The sequence below is a fragment of the Gymnoscopelus braueri genome (assembly GCF_963280865.1).
Source record: "Gymnoscopelus braueri genome assembly, chromosome: 3".
In the NCBI taxonomy this organism is placed as follows: domain Eukaryota; kingdom Metazoa; phylum Chordata; class Actinopteri; order Myctophiformes; family Myctophidae; genus Gymnoscopelus; species Gymnoscopelus braueri.
The window spans coordinates 39,027,917-39,048,132 of record NC_137612.1 but is presented as its reverse complement, the minus strand read 5'-3'; the positions used below and the strand labels follow the sequence as shown (position 1 = coordinate 39,048,132).

The following is a 20,216-nucleotide window of genomic DNA, read 5'->3' as shown; positions in this document are numbered from 1 at the left end:
ATCTTTCAAAGATTTTCAAAAATGTTTTTTTCCCCCTTCAAAGTAATACAAAAAATAGATAGCAGAAATAGTAGATCTACAAACTCACATAAAAAGGCTATACTTATATGGCACACTGACTATAAAGAAAATAAAGACATGGCACTTCATGTCAAAAAGGTTGCCGACCCCTGGTTTAGAAGAAAGGAAAGACACAGCACTGTGCTCCCCACCCCGACAGGCCCTTTCTTACACCTGAATGCAGAGAAGATCTCAGATGAGTTGGAGACCATGTGGAGGACCATGTACAAACTGACCAAGTCCTTCTCGGATGCCTCTGGGCCGTGCCGTGTGGCCGAGAGCTTCAAGATGAAGATAGACAAGTTCAAACAACACATGCCTCTCTTCACCACCATCTGTAACCCTGGCATTAAAGAGCGACACTGGGAGGAGGTCAGTGGAGAGTCACCATTCAGCATCATGCTCCATTTGTCAACAGACACAGCACATTCAAAAGGAACAGCCATTGAAATAATTCTATGAATTCTACTGTTTATGCGTCAAGTGAGTGATATCGTCTGCACGTGGAAAGCCAACTGCTATACAGTATAATAAAGAAAATGGCAATGAGTCTCCTGGTATAATAAATGCCTAGTCTTGCTCCTCCTCCCATCAATGAAAATGAGATGATCAACTGATGCCACAGGTCTTGTCCACAGATCAGCAGCATCGTGGGCTTTGATGTTAAACCAGATGTGGACACCTCACTGATGAACATGGTGGACCTGGGACTCTCCAAGTTCTCTGAAAAGTAAGACCATTTAATCAAAACGGAAAAAAACTACAATCTATGCTCTAAAATTGGAGGAGAGAAGTGAGGAAAATGAGATGACTCAGTCAGTGTCCATTACGTATATGAATGGCGGTTTATATTAATTGTCCTCTGCCTCAGGCTGGAAGAGATCGGTGCTTCATCCAGTAAGGAGTACTCTCTGGAGAAGGCCATGGAGAAGATGAGGACTGAATGGGCTGAGCTTCGCTTCTCTTTTGCCCCCTACAGAGACACAGTATGACAGCCTACACACACACACACACACACACACACACACACACGTTATTAAAATGTTTATTGACTAATGACTAGAGAGTTAATCTGCTTATTCTGATCTCATCTGCTAAATGGCTATTCAACCATCAGCTGTTTCACATGAATGAAACCCAGGCTAAAGTTGATTTCAGCACGCTGCGCAAAATATTGACATGGGACTCATATTATATGTCCGATGACATTGCCACTTCTTCTTTTAGGGCACAAGCATCGTGTCTGCGGTGGATGACATCCAATCGCTCCTGGATGACCATGTCATTAAGACTCAGACCATGCGAGGCTCGCCTTTCATCAAGCCCATCGAGGCTGAATGCAAGGTAGGACATGACAACACGTATCATGTAAAGTAGACCAGATAGGCACGAATACTGGACATGGATGGGAAAAATGATGTACATACTACTGTATGTACATATGCGGCTTTGTCCTTGGATGACAATGTCTGTGCTATCTGTGTCATTTAATTCCTATTCTACTTGGTCAAATTCTGTTATGGCCCAGCGCCAGGGATTTCTAATGCTGCATTTTTCTACTGAATGGGTGTCCGAGTCCACGCCTATTTCAGACCACAGCGCCTCTAGCTGGCTGCCGCTCTGTGTCACCGCACAGCGGCAGCGGCAAAGTTGAACTTTTCTCAACTTTGCCGCAGCACCTTTTGCTGGCTCTGCCTCCTGCCGCAGCGGGGAAGCGTCGGTCGCTCTCCATAGACAATGCATTGAACCTCGCTGCTTTCTTAGAACGCGGCAGCTGCACACCACTGCTGGTGTAGCCTGAGGCTACGAGCTCAATCCATGGTCTTGAAGGGCGGACCCAAACACAGCCGCCCGGATTTGTGCGTGGCTTCCTATTGCTTCACCAATCTATGTCCCCGCCTCCCCTCCCCTCCCCCCCTCGGCCTGTGCACGGAGCACGCTGACGTCACCAAATTTAGAGCGACGCCCCTCTGCACTCTGATTGGTTAGGAGATAACAAGGTCCAAGACCATAGTTCCTGCATGGCTCCCCCAGGCTTTTTTTCTTTTGTAACAAAAAAAAAAGCCTGGGTTTCCGAGGCTACTGCTGGTGTGAATTCGGTATTAGACTGTACTCCATGAACAAAGTGATTTTGCTTTGTGAGATAGGGGCACATTCTCTACATGATTCTTTTCCACGCTGTCTTTCCTTTCATTCCTTTATGCTTCCACTCCCTCGCTCCCTCAAAGCAATGGGAAACCAAGCTGCTGACCATGCAGGACATCCTAGACGCCATGTTGAAGTGCCAAGCTACATGGCTTTACCTGGAGCCCATTTTCAGCTCTGAGGACATCATTGCCCAGATGCCAGAGGAGGGCCGCAAGTTTGGCATCGTAGACAGTTACTGGAAGGACATCATCGCCGAAGCGGTGAGTCCATTGTAAGATCAGATTTGATGTTAGAGAAGCAGGCTTGTGATGGGAAAGTCACAGGCCTGAAGCGATTGGGGGTATCCGCTTTCTCCTTTGTCAACAGCAACAGTTTAAGTGCCTTTGAGCAAGGCACTGAACCCCTAGTAGCTACAGTGTAGTTGTTTTGTAGGCAACAGTGGAAAGCTGTGCTTGTGTCGGTGCTCCGTGTGAATCAGTGTGTGTGTTTTAGCTCAAGGATACTCGGGTGCTGGTGGCCACAGATCAACGCAACATGCTGGGCCGGCTGCAGGAGTCCAACATGTTCCTGGAGGACATCCAGAAAGGCCTCAACACATACCTGGAGAAGAAGAGGCTCTACTTCCCGAGGTGACACCTCACATCAGAAACTGACATTCTTCTGAAAACCATCAAGTCTGTATAATGAGTGTTAGTGTGTTTATCCCTGTGATATAATCACAAATGAATAAGTCTATTTCATAATCAAATACATTACTGCTTTGAAAGTGATTCTACAAGGGAAATAGTTTATATGGACTTACTTTTCATGCCAGCCATGGTCAAATGGTTACTGTCTCAATTATTCTAATGAAATTCTTAGAAGTGAACACAAACACTTATCATCTTTACAGATCAACATCCCTTAATTTCCTCAAAACACCTTCATCCTCTTCTCCAAGGTTCTTCTTTCTGTCCAATGATGAGCTGCTGGAGATCCTATCGGAGACCAAGGAGCCTATGCGCGTCCAGCCCCATCTGAAGAAGTGCTTTGAGGGCATCGCCAAGCTGGAGTTCACCGAGGACGTGGAGATCACCGGCATGATCAGCTCAGAGAAGGAGACTGTGCCTTTCACAGGAAAGATCCACCCAGCCAAAGCCAAGGTACAGACATACCATCACACAGACCTATGGAGCCATGCTGTGTGAAATTCATGAATAATTTCTGTGCATGCATACCGTACAAATATAGATATATTAGTATAAAATGATGTAAGATTTACATTTGTTTGTAATTCATCACTCAAAATGTTAATATACAGTACATTATCTCTACAAATGGTGTTTTTGAAATCTGATTTTGTTCCTGGTTGACTTTCAGGGTATGGTGGAAAAATGGCTGCTGCAGGTGGAGAGCATGATGCTTAGGAGTGTCCAGCACGTAATCCATCAAGGACTGATTCAGTATGCTGAGGTACTTTCATATCACCTTATATGAGATTTAAATTTTTTTTCTACTTTGTTCATTGAGTTTTTTGTAAAAGTATGCAATGTATCATAACATTTAAGAGGCGTCACCTCTGATGTGTGATGCCGTCATCCTCTGTAGGTGCCCAGGAAGAAGTGGGTGTTGCAGTGGCCAGGCCAGGTGGTCATCTGTGCTTCCTCCATCTTTTGGACCAGTGAAGTGTCCCAAGCCATCCAGACCAACTCCCTAGCAGTCAGTCTCTTCACTGTCCTACTTCACACTAATTCTCACAACTAGACAGCCACTCTGCTTCCCAATAACTGTTTACTCATGACCTTACTGAACCTTTTAATATGTGTGGTGTTTCTGAAAGGCATATGTGGACCAGTGTAATGCCCAGATTTCTGACATTGTGGAGCTGGTGCGCGGGAAGCTTCCAGGAGGGGCAAGGATGACCCTCGGTGCGCTCACTGTGATCGACGTGCACGGTAATGTCTCTCTCAATGATAAGCACTTTGTACGCTCAGCCCGAGTGTGCAATAAGGTGTACCAAAAAAGTTACTTTTTAATGCCAGGTGCAAGCAGAAGACCAAGTAGTGTTAAAATAAATAAAATGATATTATCCACAAATCCAAACACTGTCATGATAATGTGGCATTTCAACCGGGGCATGTGCCAGTAACTGAAAGGATAATGCATCAAAATAAAAACAAAAAAATAACGTCCTTTGTTTGATTCTGGTTGGAGACGGTTGTTGCATGTCTTTCTGCCCTCTCTGCTCTCAGTTTCCATTCTCTCTGTTATGCTGTGAAGAAATAATATGACGTTTTTTTTCACCTGGCGTAAGAGAATAATCTCGATCAAATACATTTTATAACTTCTAAGTTGGATTTGATTAGTCTTCTTCATTGTTTCTCTCCCACGAAGCTCGAGACGTGGTGGCCAAACTGGCGGAGGACCGCGTCTCCTCGCTCAACGACTTCACCTGGATTTCTCAGCTCCGTTACTTCTGGGAGGACGGAGACGTGATGCTGCGCATGATCACCACCTGTTTGAAATACGGCTACGAGTATCTGGGCAACTCATCACGTCTGGTCATCACACCGCTTACCGACCGCTGCTACAGGTTACTTATAGTGATTTAGTCAATTCCTACTACTTCTACTACCCCCCTAAATAATTGTATTAATATATCAGCCAATATTCTTTATATATAAACACATGTTTTGATCCCTCAAATGTGGTCACACTTGTGACAAAGATATGTAATGAAGGCATGGTATTCAACAGTTTTATGATAAATGCTAACCCTTGTCCAACATGACATAAGTTCACTGAAACAGTAAGCTTCATTGGAACAATGGACAATCATTATTATAAATAACAAAACAACAACAACAGACACACACACATTTCTAAATGATCCCAAGCTTATTTTTCTGCACTATATTCTGTAAAAAGTGTTCATTTCATATCTGATCAAATATACGCAGATACTGATATATCTGTTATAGGCCAATAGCGATCGATAGAATTGACCAAGCAGTGAATCGGTCTGGCTCTAGTTAATTGAACCCTAGCATCCCTATTATGGGGGGAACCTTTGCGGAAAATAACAGATGTACAAGGTCACAATGAGCTTGTAGATCGTCTGAGATTTGGTGCAGAGGGAAAAATGAGTGCACTAATTTCAGAGCCAATTCAGGTCAACTTTGCCAAGTATAGAGGTTTTAAGGGCTGAACACCATGTGCTACTCCAGGACATTGATGGGAGCCCTGAAGCTGAACCTGGGAGGAGCTCCCGAGGGGCCTGCAGGAACTGGCAAGACTGAGACCACAAAGGATCTGGCCAAAGCCCTGGCCAAACAGGTAGGCCTGTCACCATTACAAATTTAAGTTGACGATTAATTGTCACACAAATAATTGCGATTAACGATTTAATTGTGTTTTTGGCATTGAACATTGGAACATATGAATAAATGTTTTTTTTCTGTTTGGTTTTTAGGCTCATAATCACTAATTGCACAGGGCAGATATGACAAATAACTTAGATATACAAAGAAATGATTGACATATTTAATAATTGTATACATGTAAATATAGCAGAAATAGCTGATCTACAAGCTTACAACGCGTCACGATTATCTCAAATAATTGCGATTGTATGTAATAATTGTAACAGGCCTACAAACAGGTACTGAAGCACAGCATCAACCTCCTTGGATAATGTCTGACATTATTGACATGAGTGTCATCAAGTTCATCAATGTGTATATCAAACAGTCCCACTAGGGTTTTGCTAGGTCTGTTTTGTGATTATTCTGGCTCAAAATGACTGATTTGCAGTGTCTTTTTGTGGACAAAATTACAATGCAGTATGCAACAATTTTGTCTTTTATGGCAAAACAGCAAACTTTCAATTATTGCTTGGATTGCTTTAATTCATTCTTCACAAAACCTGGAAGGACTGATTAAGTTATATATTCATAATGTCAAAATGCTAAATTTGGCTTTAGGACATATACAAATACGACAAGGCAGAGCAAACTAGAAACAAAAGTATACATTTCTATTAAAAACATGAACATATTGGTGTTTCCAAACTTTTGAAAGCTAATAGTTCTTTTTACGTTTGTTTGTTGTTTTTCCCAATGTATTTTTTTTAGTGTGTGGTGTTCAACTGCTCTGATGGTCTCAACTACAAGGCCATGAGTAAATTCTTCAAAGGACTGGCTCAGTCTGGTGCTTGGGCCTGCTTTGATGAGTTCAATCGAATCGAGGTGAGTCCCTCTGTTCTTTCACATACAGTATCAAGCAGCTGCTGTTAGATTAGCTGTCGAAAGACAGAATACTGTCTTTTAGGGCGATTAAACCTGTGGCCTTTCAGTAATGGGACCAATGCTTGAATCACAACATCACCCTACCACCTTTTTGTTTTCGTAGACCTTTATTAATCCCACGGGGGAAATTCTGTTTCACCTTCACCCAGCTGATGGCTGCTCAGGTGGTCACGATGAGCGCTCTGTAGGAGCCGTTTGGGGTTAAGTGTCTTACTCAGGGACACACATAGACTGGGTGGACCCGGATCCAAACCGGCGACCTTCTGATTACCAGACGGCCTCTCTACCCACTTGGCTACGGCCGCTGTGTAGCTGAGTGGGTAGCATCCATGTATCTGATGCTGCATGGATGTGTGTGTGCGTGTTGTGTGCGTGTTGTGGGTCTGTCTGTCTGTCTGTCTGTCTGTCTGTCTGTCTGTCTGTCTGTCTGTCTGTCTGTCTGTCTGTCCTAGGTGGAGGTGTTGTCTGTGGTGGCGCAGCAGGTGCTGAGCATCCAGCAGGCCATCGCCAGGAACCTGAAGACCTTCCTGTTCGAGGGGACGGAGCTGTCACTCAACCCCACCTGTTCTGTCTTCATCACCATGAACCCGGGCTACGCTGGCAGAGCCGAGCTCCCTGACAACCTCAAGGTGCTGTACCCAGTGTTAAACAATTTGATAGAATAAAGAGCAGAATGTGTCACTTTAATTATTATAATTTTTTTAACCATACCATAGTAGAGCAAAACAAAATGTTGTCTTGCAGGCTCTTTTCCGAACGGTGGCTATGATGGTGCCAGACTATGGCCTTATTGGAGAGATCTCACTATACTCCATGGGCTTCATTGAATCTCGCAGGTACATACAACACACACGTGACATTATGATGCAGTAATCACAAATCATGGACACTGTCTCCTAACCACTTAAAGCCTATATACTTTGTTGACTGGCATCCCCCAGGGCTCTATCCTTAGCTCCCTCCTTTTCCCCTCTACACCAGATCTCTTTGCTGAAACTAGCCGATCTACAAGCTGTGAGCTTGTAGATGATGTGCTATTTTCGCCGAATGTTCGCCTATTATGACATGCCCAGAATAGTGGTTAAGCTACAGCCTTATTCAGCTATTGGTTTGCCCCAGCCTCTGCCAACTCAAACGTAGTAAGTAGCCTTGTGAACCAACGGTTCCAGAGCCATGAGGCCCATAGGTCAGGAGCCTATCTCCTGTCTCCTTAGCGTGAGGCAGCTTGATGTACAAGTTCACCCCCTGGACGTGATGCTAGTATGTCGCAGGCACTTACCCTCAATCCAACCCTTGATGCTGAGTGTCAAGCAGGGAGGCATTGGGTACAATTGTTATAGTCTTTGGTATGACTCGGCCGGGGATTGAACCCTGAGTCTCAGGGCGGACACTCCAACCACAAGGCCACTGAGCTGGTAACTCCAACGTCTTTATTCCTCTCTGTTTGTCGGTAGCCTCGCCCAGAAGATCGTGGCCACCTACCGCCTGTGTTCTGAGCAGTTGTCTTCCCAGCACCACTATGACTATGGGATGCGCGCTGTGAAGTCTGTGCTAACCACGGCGGGCAACCTGAAGCTGAAGTACCCAGAGGAGAACGAGAGCGCGTTGCTGCTCAGGGCGCTCATGGACGTCAACATGGCCAAGTTTTTGGCACAGGACGTGCCGCTGTTTCAGGTAACACCGCCCTATTTTATGTCTGCGCAATTATGGCTACTGTGATGAAGCTGATTATTTTTTGCTAGACAGCATTGCATATATTCGTTACAATTATAATTGTAATGGGGAACATAATTTTCTTGTTGTGGCTTTGCTTCTTATATTTACAGTATGTTCAGAATTGCAGATACTCTGATGCTTTGTTATATATGGGAGCTAAAATCATGATTTACAAATGTATAATTTAGGCATTTAGCAGACTTTATCCAGAGCGACTTACTTAAGGTAAACAACACTTACATCAAATGCATAGAGACAGTGTTGTGCCTCAGTAATCTAGGATCATAGGTAAACCAAGAACCTAGCATCAGTCTAAACAGTATAATTAATAAAAAAAAAAAAAATCTGTACATTGAAACTATACAAACTATAGGATGCCAGGTCAACAAATGAACCTGGCACCTGTCTAAATAACATGCTATCTAAATTACATTTTAACCTTTGCATAAGACTGCATGGTCGTCGCGGCTATGCACACAATGTACGCAAATGTACACAATGACTTGCCCAGTGCATGTGTTTGTTTGGGTGTACAGTAACTATGTATATATCAGTGGCTTTGTGTTGAATTGTGTTTATTTTGTTCTTGTCTTCTGCTCTTATCCACAGGGCATCATCTCTGACCTTTTTCCCGGAGTCGTCCTTCCTAAACCAGACTATGAGGTCCTCCTCAATGCTATTCATAAGAACATTGCCAAACTCAAGCTCCAGCCGGTCCCGTGGTTCATTTCCAAAATCATCCAGGTACCAAGACAGAAGATCACTGTATATGGCATGAAAGACCTTACTTAGTTTAGTTATAGTCTGCCTCCCAGAGGGCAAACCCCTCTCTTTTGCAATCAGTTATACTCAAGAAGACTCACTGCGTGAATATGGCAGCCTAAATGTCTGTCTTTATGTGCAGGTGTACGAGATGATGCTGGTGCGACATGGCTTCATGATAGTTGGAGAACCTCTCGGGGGAAAGACCTCTGCTTATAAAGTACTCGCCGGGGCCCTTCGAGACCTCTATGAAGGTATGCCAACAAGACCTCTATGAAGGTATGTCAACAAGAACTGATCTGGTTGGCAAGCGACACTGTCAAACGACAGATTATAAATGAACCACTTAAGCCATATTTCGTTGATGTCGGGTAGAAACCTTGTATCTCCATATTTCAACTTTTTATGTTTTCCCGTAAATTAACGCCCTACTTCATCATACAAGAGTGTCACACAAAAGTAGTGAAAATAGCTAATCTAAAAGCTCACAACGTGTTGCAATGCGACACGTTGAGAGCTTGTAGTTCAGATATTTTCACTATTTTAAAATGTTTTTTAAAATAATAATAAACAAGGAACGGTTTTGGACATACAAGGTTTCCACCCAAAAGCAACAATTTACATCATACGACAAATAACGGAAATAGCCGAACTATAAGCTCTCAGCAGTACACATTGTTAGCTTGTAGATCGGCTATTTCGTGCCCAAAATAGAGACGCCAGGTTGAAAGTTGTCAAGCTTCAGACTCATTACACTCATTCCTTCCATCCAGCTAGCCTGATGGAGGAGTTTGCAGTGGACTACTGCATCATCAACCCCAAGGCCATTACTATGGGTCAGCTGTATGGCTGCTCTGACCCGGTCAGTCACGAGTGGTCTGACGGCGTCCTGGCCACCTCCTTCAGGGATCAGGCCACCTCCATCTCAGACAACCGCCAGTGGATCGTCTTTGACGGGCCCATCGACGCCGTCTGGATCGAGAACATGAACACCGTGCTCGACGACAACAAGAAGGTTTCATCCACTATGTTACCATTCATGTCGGGAATAACTTTGTCCTACATCTAATGTACTGTAATGTATTTGCTAATGCGTTTGTGTGCCATGTTTAGTAACGCTTAATGATTTTTCTTCGCGTTCCTTGCTAGCTGTGCCTGATGAGTGGTGAGATCATTCAGATGAGCGCCAAGATGAGTCTGATCTTTGAGCCAGCTGACCTGGAGCAAGCCTCGCCAGCTACTGTCAGCAGGTACAGGAGTAGACAGCTGTAGCTGAAGAAAGCACTGCCTATGATACAATTCCATATAGTGTGTCAGAGTTTGATTTATTTATTACAATAGACCCTGTGCTAAGCCCGGTGCCATGTCATTATGGCAACACTGGTAAACCTGTTGATATTGGGCTCCCCACCGCTCCGCACCCCCCCTACTCCTGTGGGCGTGGCCAGGAATAAGGTGAATAAAGCAAACGTTAACCGTGTTGACGTCATGGTTAGGTTGGCATGTTGCATAGTGAATCAGTCTTTTATTAGATTTATGATGCATGTTTAGAAACATGTGCAGTTTAAGCCGTTTATATTTTTGATAGCTGTGTATTTGTGACGGAGAAGAGTCAAGTGGCTTCCAAAAGAAGTGTTGGTGTCTGGTTTGAGATTAGCTCTACACACCAGAATCACAGAGCAAAAAACATCTACTGCTTTTATGTTTTCAGGTACCTGTAGTACAGAATTAGCATCTGTGACTGTACACTTGAGTGTTGCGTTGGTTTGTTTGTTGAGGTGAGTGAGTATTAACATCTATGTGATGAAGGTGTGGTATGATCTACATGGAGCCTCACCAACTAGGCTGGACTCCTCTAAGAGACTCCTACATGGACACACTGCCTGAAAACCTGGATGCTGAACACAGAGAGCTGGTGAGCACACACACACACACACACACACACACACACACACACACACACACACACACACACACACACACACACACACACACACACACACACACACACACACACACACACACACACACACACACACACACACACACACACGCGCCCTTGTCAATGTCAACAGTACCGCTGGGATCACTTTCAGAGCGATGTGATGAACAATAAAAACACTGACACTGGCCGGGGACGCTGTGGGCGCTGTGGGCGTGTCTTCTCCTCTGTGTCATCAGCGCCCATACCCTAGGTGGGGTTGGCGAAAGGGCCTACTCTGTGTGGAGTTTGCATGTTCTCCCCGTGTCTCCTTGGGTAGTTAATACCCTCACAAAAACATGTAGTAATCCTGGTCGCTATACCGCCTCCCCCATGACAGCCGGGGCGCCTGATGGAGGGGAAGGGAACTGGTTGGAATAACGTGTTCCTTCCACGCGCTACGTCCTACCGGGGAAACTCTCCCCTGTCAGGTGACAAGAAGGTCAGCTGGCTCTGATGTAGTGAAGGAAGCATGAGCTCGGCCCTGGCCTCCCTGGCTGTGGGGGACTGGTGTAGCGCTGGTGTAGGGCTGGTGTAGCGCCCAGGATCACTTAGGAAATTGGCACCGGGTGAAAAAAATGGGTTACAAAAATCGCGGGATAAAAATTTAAGAAAAAAAAAAAAAAACACTGACAGCCAATCAAAACCCATCCAAAATTACGATGCATCACGTTCAACATATGATAACTGATAACAGAACGTAATCATTCATCAGTGTGGATGCTCACATCATTATGGTTATAGTTATCTTATTATTCTTGCCCTTTTACTGTCTATATGATATATGTGAAGTAATAACTATCTACGCTATCTACTGTATACTGTGTCTGCTGTGTTACAGATTGTGGACCTGTTTAATTGGCTGGTTCAGCCCTGCCTGGACTTTGTTGCCAGCGAGTGTCGCTTCCTAGTGCAGACATCTGCCATCCACCTGGCCTACAGTTTGATGAGGCTTTATTCCTGTCTGCTTGGTCAGTAAGACTGTTAAGTTAAAACCACTTAAGCCCTATTTCATACTTTGTTGCGCTGCAAAATTGCCTATCTACAAGCTCACAACCCGTCGCAATGCTAGACGTTGTGACCTTATAGATTGGCTATTTTTGCCAGGGACACCAGGGTAAAAGTTGAATTATCAGTTATGGTTTGTCTGTGTGCGCTCACTCAATTGTCCCTTGTTGATGTTCCTGTCCATGTCTAGATGAAATCGCTGTGTCAGGAGACAGCGGCGGAGAGGCCATGTCCAGTCAACAGATCACCATGTGGCTGCAGGGCTTGTTCCTATTCGCTGTCGTGTGGACTCTCGGCGGGACCATTAGCGGAGACAGCCGTAAGAAGTTTGACGCCTTCTACCGTACGCTGATCATGAGCACGGACGACCAGCACCCTCGGCCAAAAAGTGTCAGACTGACCAAGAGCAACATCTTCCCAGAGAAAGGTCTTCTTGTCTAATTCTAATTTATTATGTCTTCATAATGATTTCTCGCATGTATTCGTGTCACATGTCTTAATTTGTTATAACCAAGCGTGAAGCTTCTGGCCTGGAAAAATTAAGCCAATATGGAAGTTTCTTAAACTGGCGTTCTATATAATGGCCAGCAGGGGGCGATTCCACTTGTTGCAAAAATGGAACACATGGAAGTCAATGAGAAATTAACCCTAGTACTCACTTAATTTATTGCATTAGTAAACACATTCCGAATGAGCTTATGTTTTAAATCACTAGTTTCAAGTCTTCTTCAATACAGAATAATGTTAATTTTGTAGCTTATGGTCCCATTTAGAGTAAAATAGATGATAAAGCAGGGTATGCTTTTGGGCGTAGCTACATTGTGCCTGACGACAAGTCGCTACCATAGACTACCACAGCGATCAGGATGGAGGTGGAGCAATGCTTCTCCCCAGCTCCATCCTCTCGTCTAAATATGGTCACATCTTGGTTACAAAGAGCCATGATGGCATCGTCTGATAAACGACATGGTGACGGACGGTCAATTTGCCAAATGTGAGACTTCAAAAATGAAAATGGGACTCCACAAACCTATGGGTGATGACACTCTCCGTATTTATTTTCTCCGCCAGGAGACTATGTTTTCGTTCTCGTCCTTCCGTGTGTCCACCAAGCTAACATTGGTCAAGCTTCACGTGACACGTGACAATATGTTGAAAGGGTGTGCTTTGATTGGCTAGCGAGACGCATGATGAAATAGAGACCTATAAATAGGTGTGTCACTTCAAAAAATCAGTTTTATTTTTTGAAGTGACACACCTATCCATCAGCCAAGCTAACATTGGTCAAGTGACACGTGACAATATGTAATATTGACAGGATTAATGGAGAGTATCTTTTCCTCTCCGTCCGTCTCTGTATGTGTCCGTCTGAGAACACCCAACATTGGTCAAGCTTCACGTGACATCACAATATGTAATATAAATAGGTAAGACAGGATCAATCAGGAACAGTACTTTACAGTACAAATTACCCGACCGTGCGTGTGTGTCCGTCTGAGAACACCTAACATTAGTCAAGTTTCACGTGACATCACAATATGTAATATAAATAGCTTAGACAGGATCAATCAGGAACAGTACTTTCCAGTACAAACTGAGATCACAGCTGAGATCACACAATGCAACTAACTCCCGTTACGCGAACTGAAGAAGCAGCAAATCATCGTCTGAAACCATGTTTTTACCATGCTGTAGCATGATATAGTAACATGTTCTATTTTTAGTAAGAATTAGAACATTTCTAGAAAACTATGGTTAAAGATAGGGTAAGTGATTTCCTTTGGTTAAAATAGCACGGGTCCGCTGGCGGAGACCTGTGCTCCGAGGAGCACATTTTCTAGTTTATTATTATTTCATTTGAGGGGTGCTGTGGGGGTTCAACCAGATGACATGCTGACCACATTGATCAGATCATCCTGTCTCTCTTCCTGTCTCTCTCCTCTATGATGTGCGGGAGGAATTGCCTCAAAACTCAAAGGATCATAATTCTTCTACCGTATATCCATTGATTGATTGTATGAAGTGCATACTGACATAAACAAAAAAATAAATGGAGATGTGGGTGGAGAATTAGTATTTCATTCACAAGAAATTTGGCGCTGATCAGTCCATACACACACACACACACACACACACACACACACACACACACACACACACTAAACAGCTCGACTCCTACAGAGCCATGCCATAAAAAAAGAGAAATTATTACAATTTCAGCAACTGTATCCTTATTGTTCTGTAGGCACTGTCTATGACTACTACTTCTACAAGCAAGGACGTGGACAGTGGAACACATGGACGGAATCAATCTCAAAGGAGGAGAGCATCATTCCACCTGGAGCCAATGTAAGCTCGCTTCTGTTCCAGAAGTCATGGCTTCTAGAGCAGTGATTCTCAACCTTTTTAATTCAAGGATAGTTTGGACAGTTGATATACATTAGACCACGGGTCCCCATTTGATACGATTTGTATCTCTGGACCACCAGTCTACTATATGATGTAAAATCCTCTGTGTTAATTTAACTCTTTGAGTGTACAAATGGAACCAAATGGGCCTGCACGGTCCATGTCACTTGAGAAAAATGATGAAAATGCATTGTTATCGAGCAACGTGTCACAATGAAATGTTTTCGCCGAAACATAAATGAGGCTGAAAGAAAGAAGCTTCATTTTATCGCCATAATAATCCTTGTCTGTCCTCACCAGGTGTCAGATCTCATCATCCCCACCACAGAGACGGCACGGCAGCTTTTCTTCCTGCATACGTACCTGACACATGAGGTTCCCATGCTGTTCGTGGGACCGACAGGCACCGGCAAGTCGGTCATTAACAACAGCTTCATCATGAAACTCCCCAAAGAGCGCTACACCCCCATCTGCATCAACTTCTCCGCCCGCACTTCTGCTAACCACACCCAGGACATTATCATGGCCAAGCTGGACCGCAGGAGAAAGGGCATGTTCGGGCCTCCCATGGGAAAGAAATGCATCGTCTATGTTGGTAGGGTTGATCATTTGCTTTGGATAAGGCTTGGTGTACTGACACCTCATCCACCTATAGCCCTCCTTGTCTTGCATACTATGTTATGTTATTTAGATAGGTATGGGTTTGCTTGTTCACACATGCTACTGTATATTAATTACTGTTGATAGATGTGTTGTTGATGTTTACTTACTATCCTTATTACCTTTTACATACAGTTTGATGAGGTTTTATGCCTGTCTGCTTGGTCAGTAACAGTCTAACAATTACTTTAGTTAAAACCATTTAAGTCCTATTTTATACTAAGTCAAAGGATGGTGTTGTGCAGCAAAAGTAGCCAATGTAAAAGGTTACCACACGTTGCATTGCTTGTTGCTATTTGACTATGGTTCATGTGCTTAATAAGTCAAGTCTGGATAATAATGTCTGCTAAATACAATTGTAAAATTGTAATTGTAAGTTGCTTATACAGGTTTGAGACAATTGTGATTGTTTTCAAATCCAGTCCTGGGTACCAAACCTACTGTTAGTTTATAGAGACGCTGTTAGTCTCTGATTAGACTGCTAGAAGCTGTGCTCTGGGTCCTGAGACCCACAGAGGAGAACAACTGGACTAAGCAAAGGTTAACAGATCTCTTAAAATAAAGTAAGTCCACACACTGGGGGAAATAAGCTTGAAGCTTATTCCACCAGCATGCAGACCTTACTTTCTCTTATGTGAACTGTTGCTTGTCCTGCACCTGGGCACTTGGATGGGGGTCATACCTATGTTCCCCGGGTTCTATGTTCCCCACTAAGGTAGGTACGGTCCCCTTGGATGTGCGTGCACTACCCTTTCATGCATAACAGGTGATCTCTCCCATGCAGATGACCTGAACATGCCAGCTAAAGAAATCTATGGGGCTCAGCCCCCCATTGAGCTGCTGAGACAGTGGATTGACCACCACCACTGGTACGACAGGAAGGACAACTCCAAACTGGACATAGTGGACATGCTGTTATTGTCTGCTATGGGGCCCCCTGGGGGTGGGAGGAACAACATTACAGGTATTGTTTAACTCCTTGAACCCTTTACTTGGTTGACCTGGAGTCCCTCAGGGCTCTATACTTGTGACTTTTCTGTTTTTGCTCTGCATCTAGATCGGCTATTTTCTGTGAAGGTTTTACCCAGAATACTGATGCTGGGGTTTAAAGGGGAAATCCACCCATTTTCAATATTTAACTATGTCATTAATATAGCATAAAGGAGTTGTGTGGAAATAAGAAAAAATTTAAAAAAAAATTAACATTGCAAAAAAAATTAACATTGCAAAAAAATTAACATTGCAAATTACACCATGATGAGTCATCACAGTGTAATTTGCAATGTTAATTTTTTTGCAATGTTAAATTTTTTTGCAATGTTAATTTTTTTTTTAATTTTTTCTTATTTCCACACAACTCCTTTATGCTATATTAATGACATAGTTAAATATTGAAAATGGGTGGATTTCCCCTTTAAGTAGTTAAGGGTTTACTCCTATAAGATTAATGTTAATAGGATTAGTGTGAAGTTACTGACAAACTGTTGGGAATTCTAGGGCGCTTCACTCGTCACCTGAACATCATCTCTATTGATTCCTTTGATGATGAAACACTGAGCAAGATATTCACTTCCATCACCGACTGGCACTTCAGCAAGGGCTTTGACCCTTCCTTCTACAGGTAACTCATAACCTGCTCTAACACTATCGTCCAGATGTCACTCAAACATTTGTATTTGTTTTGGTTCAAACTGCAATAATATCTTGGCTTTTACATTTTGCAAAATTTAGGATTACACAGTTTTGAAGTATGTAAGCGTGTGACTTGCTTGTGGAGAATTGTTTCAAAAGTATTGGCTTGATGTGGTGTCAACAGCATTCATGTGCCTTGTTCTGTTGGTTGTTTCATTTCCACCTCTTGTCAGCAAGAGTTGTGGATAGTTTTGTAAGCTTGTAGCATAAAGAAAATTGACGGATTCCCATGAGGCGGTGATATATTTTTGTCAAAATAAGTGTTAGATAGCTCTGTATTCCGATCAATTATTACTATGTTTGTTCAGTATCTCTCCAGCTCTTTAGTAAACAGAAGATACATTTTCAGAAAATTGGAACTGTAATCCTCTTAAATTTAACCTGATACATGATCTTTGTGGAGTTCTCATTCCTGATTGGATAAAATTGGTATACCGACATGAACAGTTATTTTCCTCTTAACTAAAAAGCTGGAGAGAAGGCCTTTGCAGACAGGGTGCGATTTTTCGCACGGAAAAAACGGACAATATCATTTTTTAAATGAACACATGGTTCTCAATGACCTCATGCACACCGGCTCCGAATTTACCGTGCGGCGATGCGATGCGGCGGTGCGTTTTTTTCCCAATCGGACCCAGTTCGATTCGTGCGTCTTTTCGCATGCGGTAAAAACTGATTGACTAATCGCACCCTGTCTGCAAAGGCCTTTAAAACATCACTTACACCACCTTTAAAACCAAACGTCATGGGCCGATTTTGTCGATACAGTCAGTGACATTGATATCGGACCCAGGAAGTTTGGCCTTTTAGGTTGGAGAATGAATGTTTTTCTCTCTCTAGACAGGGTAAAATCATGGTGCAGGCCACCATGGCTGTCTATAAGGACACCATGGACAGTTTCCTCCCCACCCCGTCCAAGTCCCACTACATCTTCAACCTGAGGGACTTTGCCAGAGTGATCCGTGGTGTCCTTCTGGCTCCACACACACACATGCAGGTGAGCTTGACAACACAGAATAAATGTTTGACCATTAGATTTCAATCAACTTGAATTTATGTTTGTGCTTGTGCGATCAGGAGGCAGACAAGTTGATCCGTCTGTGGATCCATGAGGTGTACCGGGTTTTCTGTGACCGTCTCATCAATCCTGAGGACAGGGCAACATTCTTCAACATCATCAAAGGGAGAACACTGTCCTTCTTTAAGGAGAGCATTGATAAGGTAAGATAATAAAACACTCCTGTTGCATTAAGTTTGAGCTATGTTCACATTTGGCAGCCCAAATGTGATTTTTGACTTATCCAGATTGGAATCAGACTTGGGTTTATCAAGTCTTAAAAAAGTGAGCCCTGGTTTATACTTCATCGTACGATGGTGTCTAAATAACAGTGTGGACAGTCAGTCTTAAAGATCAGATTGGGGAAGCAAATTGGATTTGCCTGCAGTCTGAACAAAGCCTTGGACCGGTGCCTGTGGTTTTATTTCTATACCTGTCTCCCAACACGTTCGACCAGCTGCTGTGCCATCTCAGCCCAGATGGCAAGGTGGTGGACGAGAACATCCGCAGCTTGTTCTTTGGTGACTACGCCAAGCCTGACACCGACACCAAGGCCTATGATGAGATCACAGACCTGCGCGGCCTGCAGGAAGTGATGGAATTCTACCTGGATGAGTTCAACAACTGCAGCAAGGCGCCCATGTCCCTCGTTATGTTCAAGTTCGCCATCGAGCACATTTCCCGCATCTGCCGTGTGCTGAAGCAAGACAACGGGCACCTGCTGCTGGTGGGCATCGGTGGCTCTGGCCGCCGGAGTGCCACCAAGCTGGGTGCCTTCATCAACGACTACGACCTGTTCCAGATTGAGCTGACCAAGAACTACGGCATGACAGAGTGGCGCGAGGACCTGAAGCGGGTGATGCTCAAAGCGGGCGTCGAGGGCAAGCGTCTGGTGTTCCTGTTCAGTGACAGTCAGATCAAGGACGAGGCGATGGTGGAGGACATCAACATGCTGCTGAACACGGGCGATGTACCCAACATCTTCCCGGCCGATGAGCGTGCCGACATCATCGAGAAGGTGCAGAGCATCGCCCGGGTTGGGGGCAAGAATATTGACGCCACCCCACTATCAATGTACAGTTTCTTCATCGACCGCGTCAGGGCCAACCTTCACATTGTACTTGGTGAGCATCTTAGACTTATTGTTTTAACATTTTGATCTTTTGCAGAAGAGAGAATGTACTTCTATAAGACAGTCAAGTTTTCTTCACCACTTAAATCCTATTTACTCTGTTGACCAGGGTCCCCCAGGGGTCTGTACTTGGCCCCCTCCTTTTTTCCTTCAACAGCTGAAAATAGCAGATCTACAAGCTTGTAGATCTGCTATTTTCGCTGAATATTGGCCTATTATGACATGCCCAGAATTAGGACATTAGAGTTAATGTGCTTAACCTAGTCCAGATTAAGCTATGTCTAATTTGGGAGGGTGATTGTCTGTCAACAGCCATGAGTCCCATCGGTGATGCGTTCAGGAACCGCCTCAGGATGTTCCCGTCCCTTATCAACTGCTGCACCATTGACTGGTTCCAGGCTTGGCCCAGTGATGCCCTGGAGATGGTGGCCCACAAGTTCTTAGAGGACGTGGAGCTGGAAACTGATGTCAGACTGGAGTAAGGATGTACATTTTAATATCTTAGTTGCTTTGAGGATTGTAGAAAAGACATAGATTGCACTTTTGTGATCAAATTAGTTGAGCAAATGTTTTGTTTATTTTGGATCCCCATTAGCTGTAGCAGAGTGTGTGTGATTTAATGTAACATACTGTATATTTCTTGTTGTGATCCTCAGGGTGGTGGAAATGTGTAAGACATTCCACACGAGTGTCAGGGACCTTTCTGAGAGGTATTACTGCAGACTGAGGAGACACAACTATGTGACCCCCACCTCCTACCTGGAGCTCATCCTCACCTTCAAGGTCCTGCTCAACACCAAGAGGAGTGAAGTCAACACCATGAGGAACCGCTACCTTGTTGGCCTACAGAAACTTGAGTTTGCTGCTTCTCAGGTGATTTAGCTTAACAAGCCTTTTCAATTTGGGCAGTGCCCTGGATCCATAACAGTGTGGGGAGGGAGTTGGTTGAAAACCATGGCAGGTGCTGCTGGCTGCCAGTCATCAAAGGGTGAAAGTGATAAAGTGACAAATGCCTTGCACATAATTATAATATGTATAATGATATATCAACGACGCGTGAAACCGTTAATTTCCTATGGAGGGATCGTTAATGCCCAACTCAACATTAACAAAAGGTATTGAACATTGACTTGGTTAGGATGACTACTATTCATTATATTATTACATTATTAATAAAATAATAATAATTTGGTCCCCACTCTTTGGGGACCATCCTAGGAACGGTGAGCAGCGGCTGGTTGTAGCGCTCATCGAGCAGTTAGGGGTTAAGTGTCTTGCACAGTTTTTATACTTCGACACATTGCT

At 43.9% G+C, this 20,216-nt stretch overlaps 1 protein-coding gene across 1 annotated transcript in view; it reads left to right on the top strand.

Moving 5' to 3' along the window:
- The window catches only part of dnah3 (dynein axonemal heavy chain 3), a 42,344-nt gene that overhangs the window by 9,893 nt on the left and 12,235 nt on the right, over nucleotides 1-20,216 (top strand). Inside the window, exons 17-48 of the mRNA XM_080423535.1 lie at nucleotides 221-432; nucleotides 699-790; nucleotides 932-1,046; nucleotides 1,288-1,404; nucleotides 2,289-2,468; nucleotides 2,701-2,837; nucleotides 3,149-3,350; nucleotides 3,568-3,660; nucleotides 3,796-3,906; nucleotides 4,028-4,142; nucleotides 4,582-4,780; nucleotides 5,415-5,523; nucleotides 6,321-6,434; nucleotides 6,947-7,123; nucleotides 7,239-7,330; nucleotides 7,949-8,168; nucleotides 8,820-8,954; nucleotides 9,115-9,226; nucleotides 9,746-9,987; nucleotides 10,122-10,222; nucleotides 10,782-10,887; nucleotides 11,795-11,924; nucleotides 12,152-12,388; nucleotides 14,207-14,310; nucleotides 14,671-14,965; nucleotides 15,815-15,994; nucleotides 16,528-16,651; nucleotides 17,563-17,719; nucleotides 17,800-17,943; nucleotides 18,237-18,903; nucleotides 19,224-19,389; nucleotides 19,568-19,784. Coding sequence (XP_080279661.1) covers nucleotides 221-432; nucleotides 699-790; nucleotides 932-1,046; nucleotides 1,288-1,404; nucleotides 2,289-2,468; nucleotides 2,701-2,837; nucleotides 3,149-3,350; nucleotides 3,568-3,660; nucleotides 3,796-3,906; nucleotides 4,028-4,142; nucleotides 4,582-4,780; nucleotides 5,415-5,523; nucleotides 6,321-6,434; nucleotides 6,947-7,123; nucleotides 7,239-7,330; nucleotides 7,949-8,168; nucleotides 8,820-8,954; nucleotides 9,115-9,226; nucleotides 9,746-9,987; nucleotides 10,122-10,222; nucleotides 10,782-10,887; nucleotides 11,795-11,924; nucleotides 12,152-12,388; nucleotides 14,207-14,310; nucleotides 14,671-14,965; nucleotides 15,815-15,994; nucleotides 16,528-16,651; nucleotides 17,563-17,719; nucleotides 17,800-17,943; nucleotides 18,237-18,903; nucleotides 19,224-19,389; nucleotides 19,568-19,784 — 5,402 coding nt within the window. The remainder of the gene's footprint in view (nucleotides 1-220; nucleotides 433-698; nucleotides 791-931; nucleotides 1,047-1,287; nucleotides 1,405-2,288; nucleotides 2,469-2,700; nucleotides 2,838-3,148; nucleotides 3,351-3,567; nucleotides 3,661-3,795; nucleotides 3,907-4,027; nucleotides 4,143-4,581; nucleotides 4,781-5,414; nucleotides 5,524-6,320; nucleotides 6,435-6,946; nucleotides 7,124-7,238; nucleotides 7,331-7,948; nucleotides 8,169-8,819; nucleotides 8,955-9,114; nucleotides 9,227-9,745; nucleotides 9,988-10,121; nucleotides 10,223-10,781; nucleotides 10,888-11,794; nucleotides 11,925-12,151; nucleotides 12,389-14,206; nucleotides 14,311-14,670; nucleotides 14,966-15,814; nucleotides 15,995-16,527; nucleotides 16,652-17,562; nucleotides 17,720-17,799; nucleotides 17,944-18,236; nucleotides 18,904-19,223; nucleotides 19,390-19,567; nucleotides 19,785-20,216) is intronic.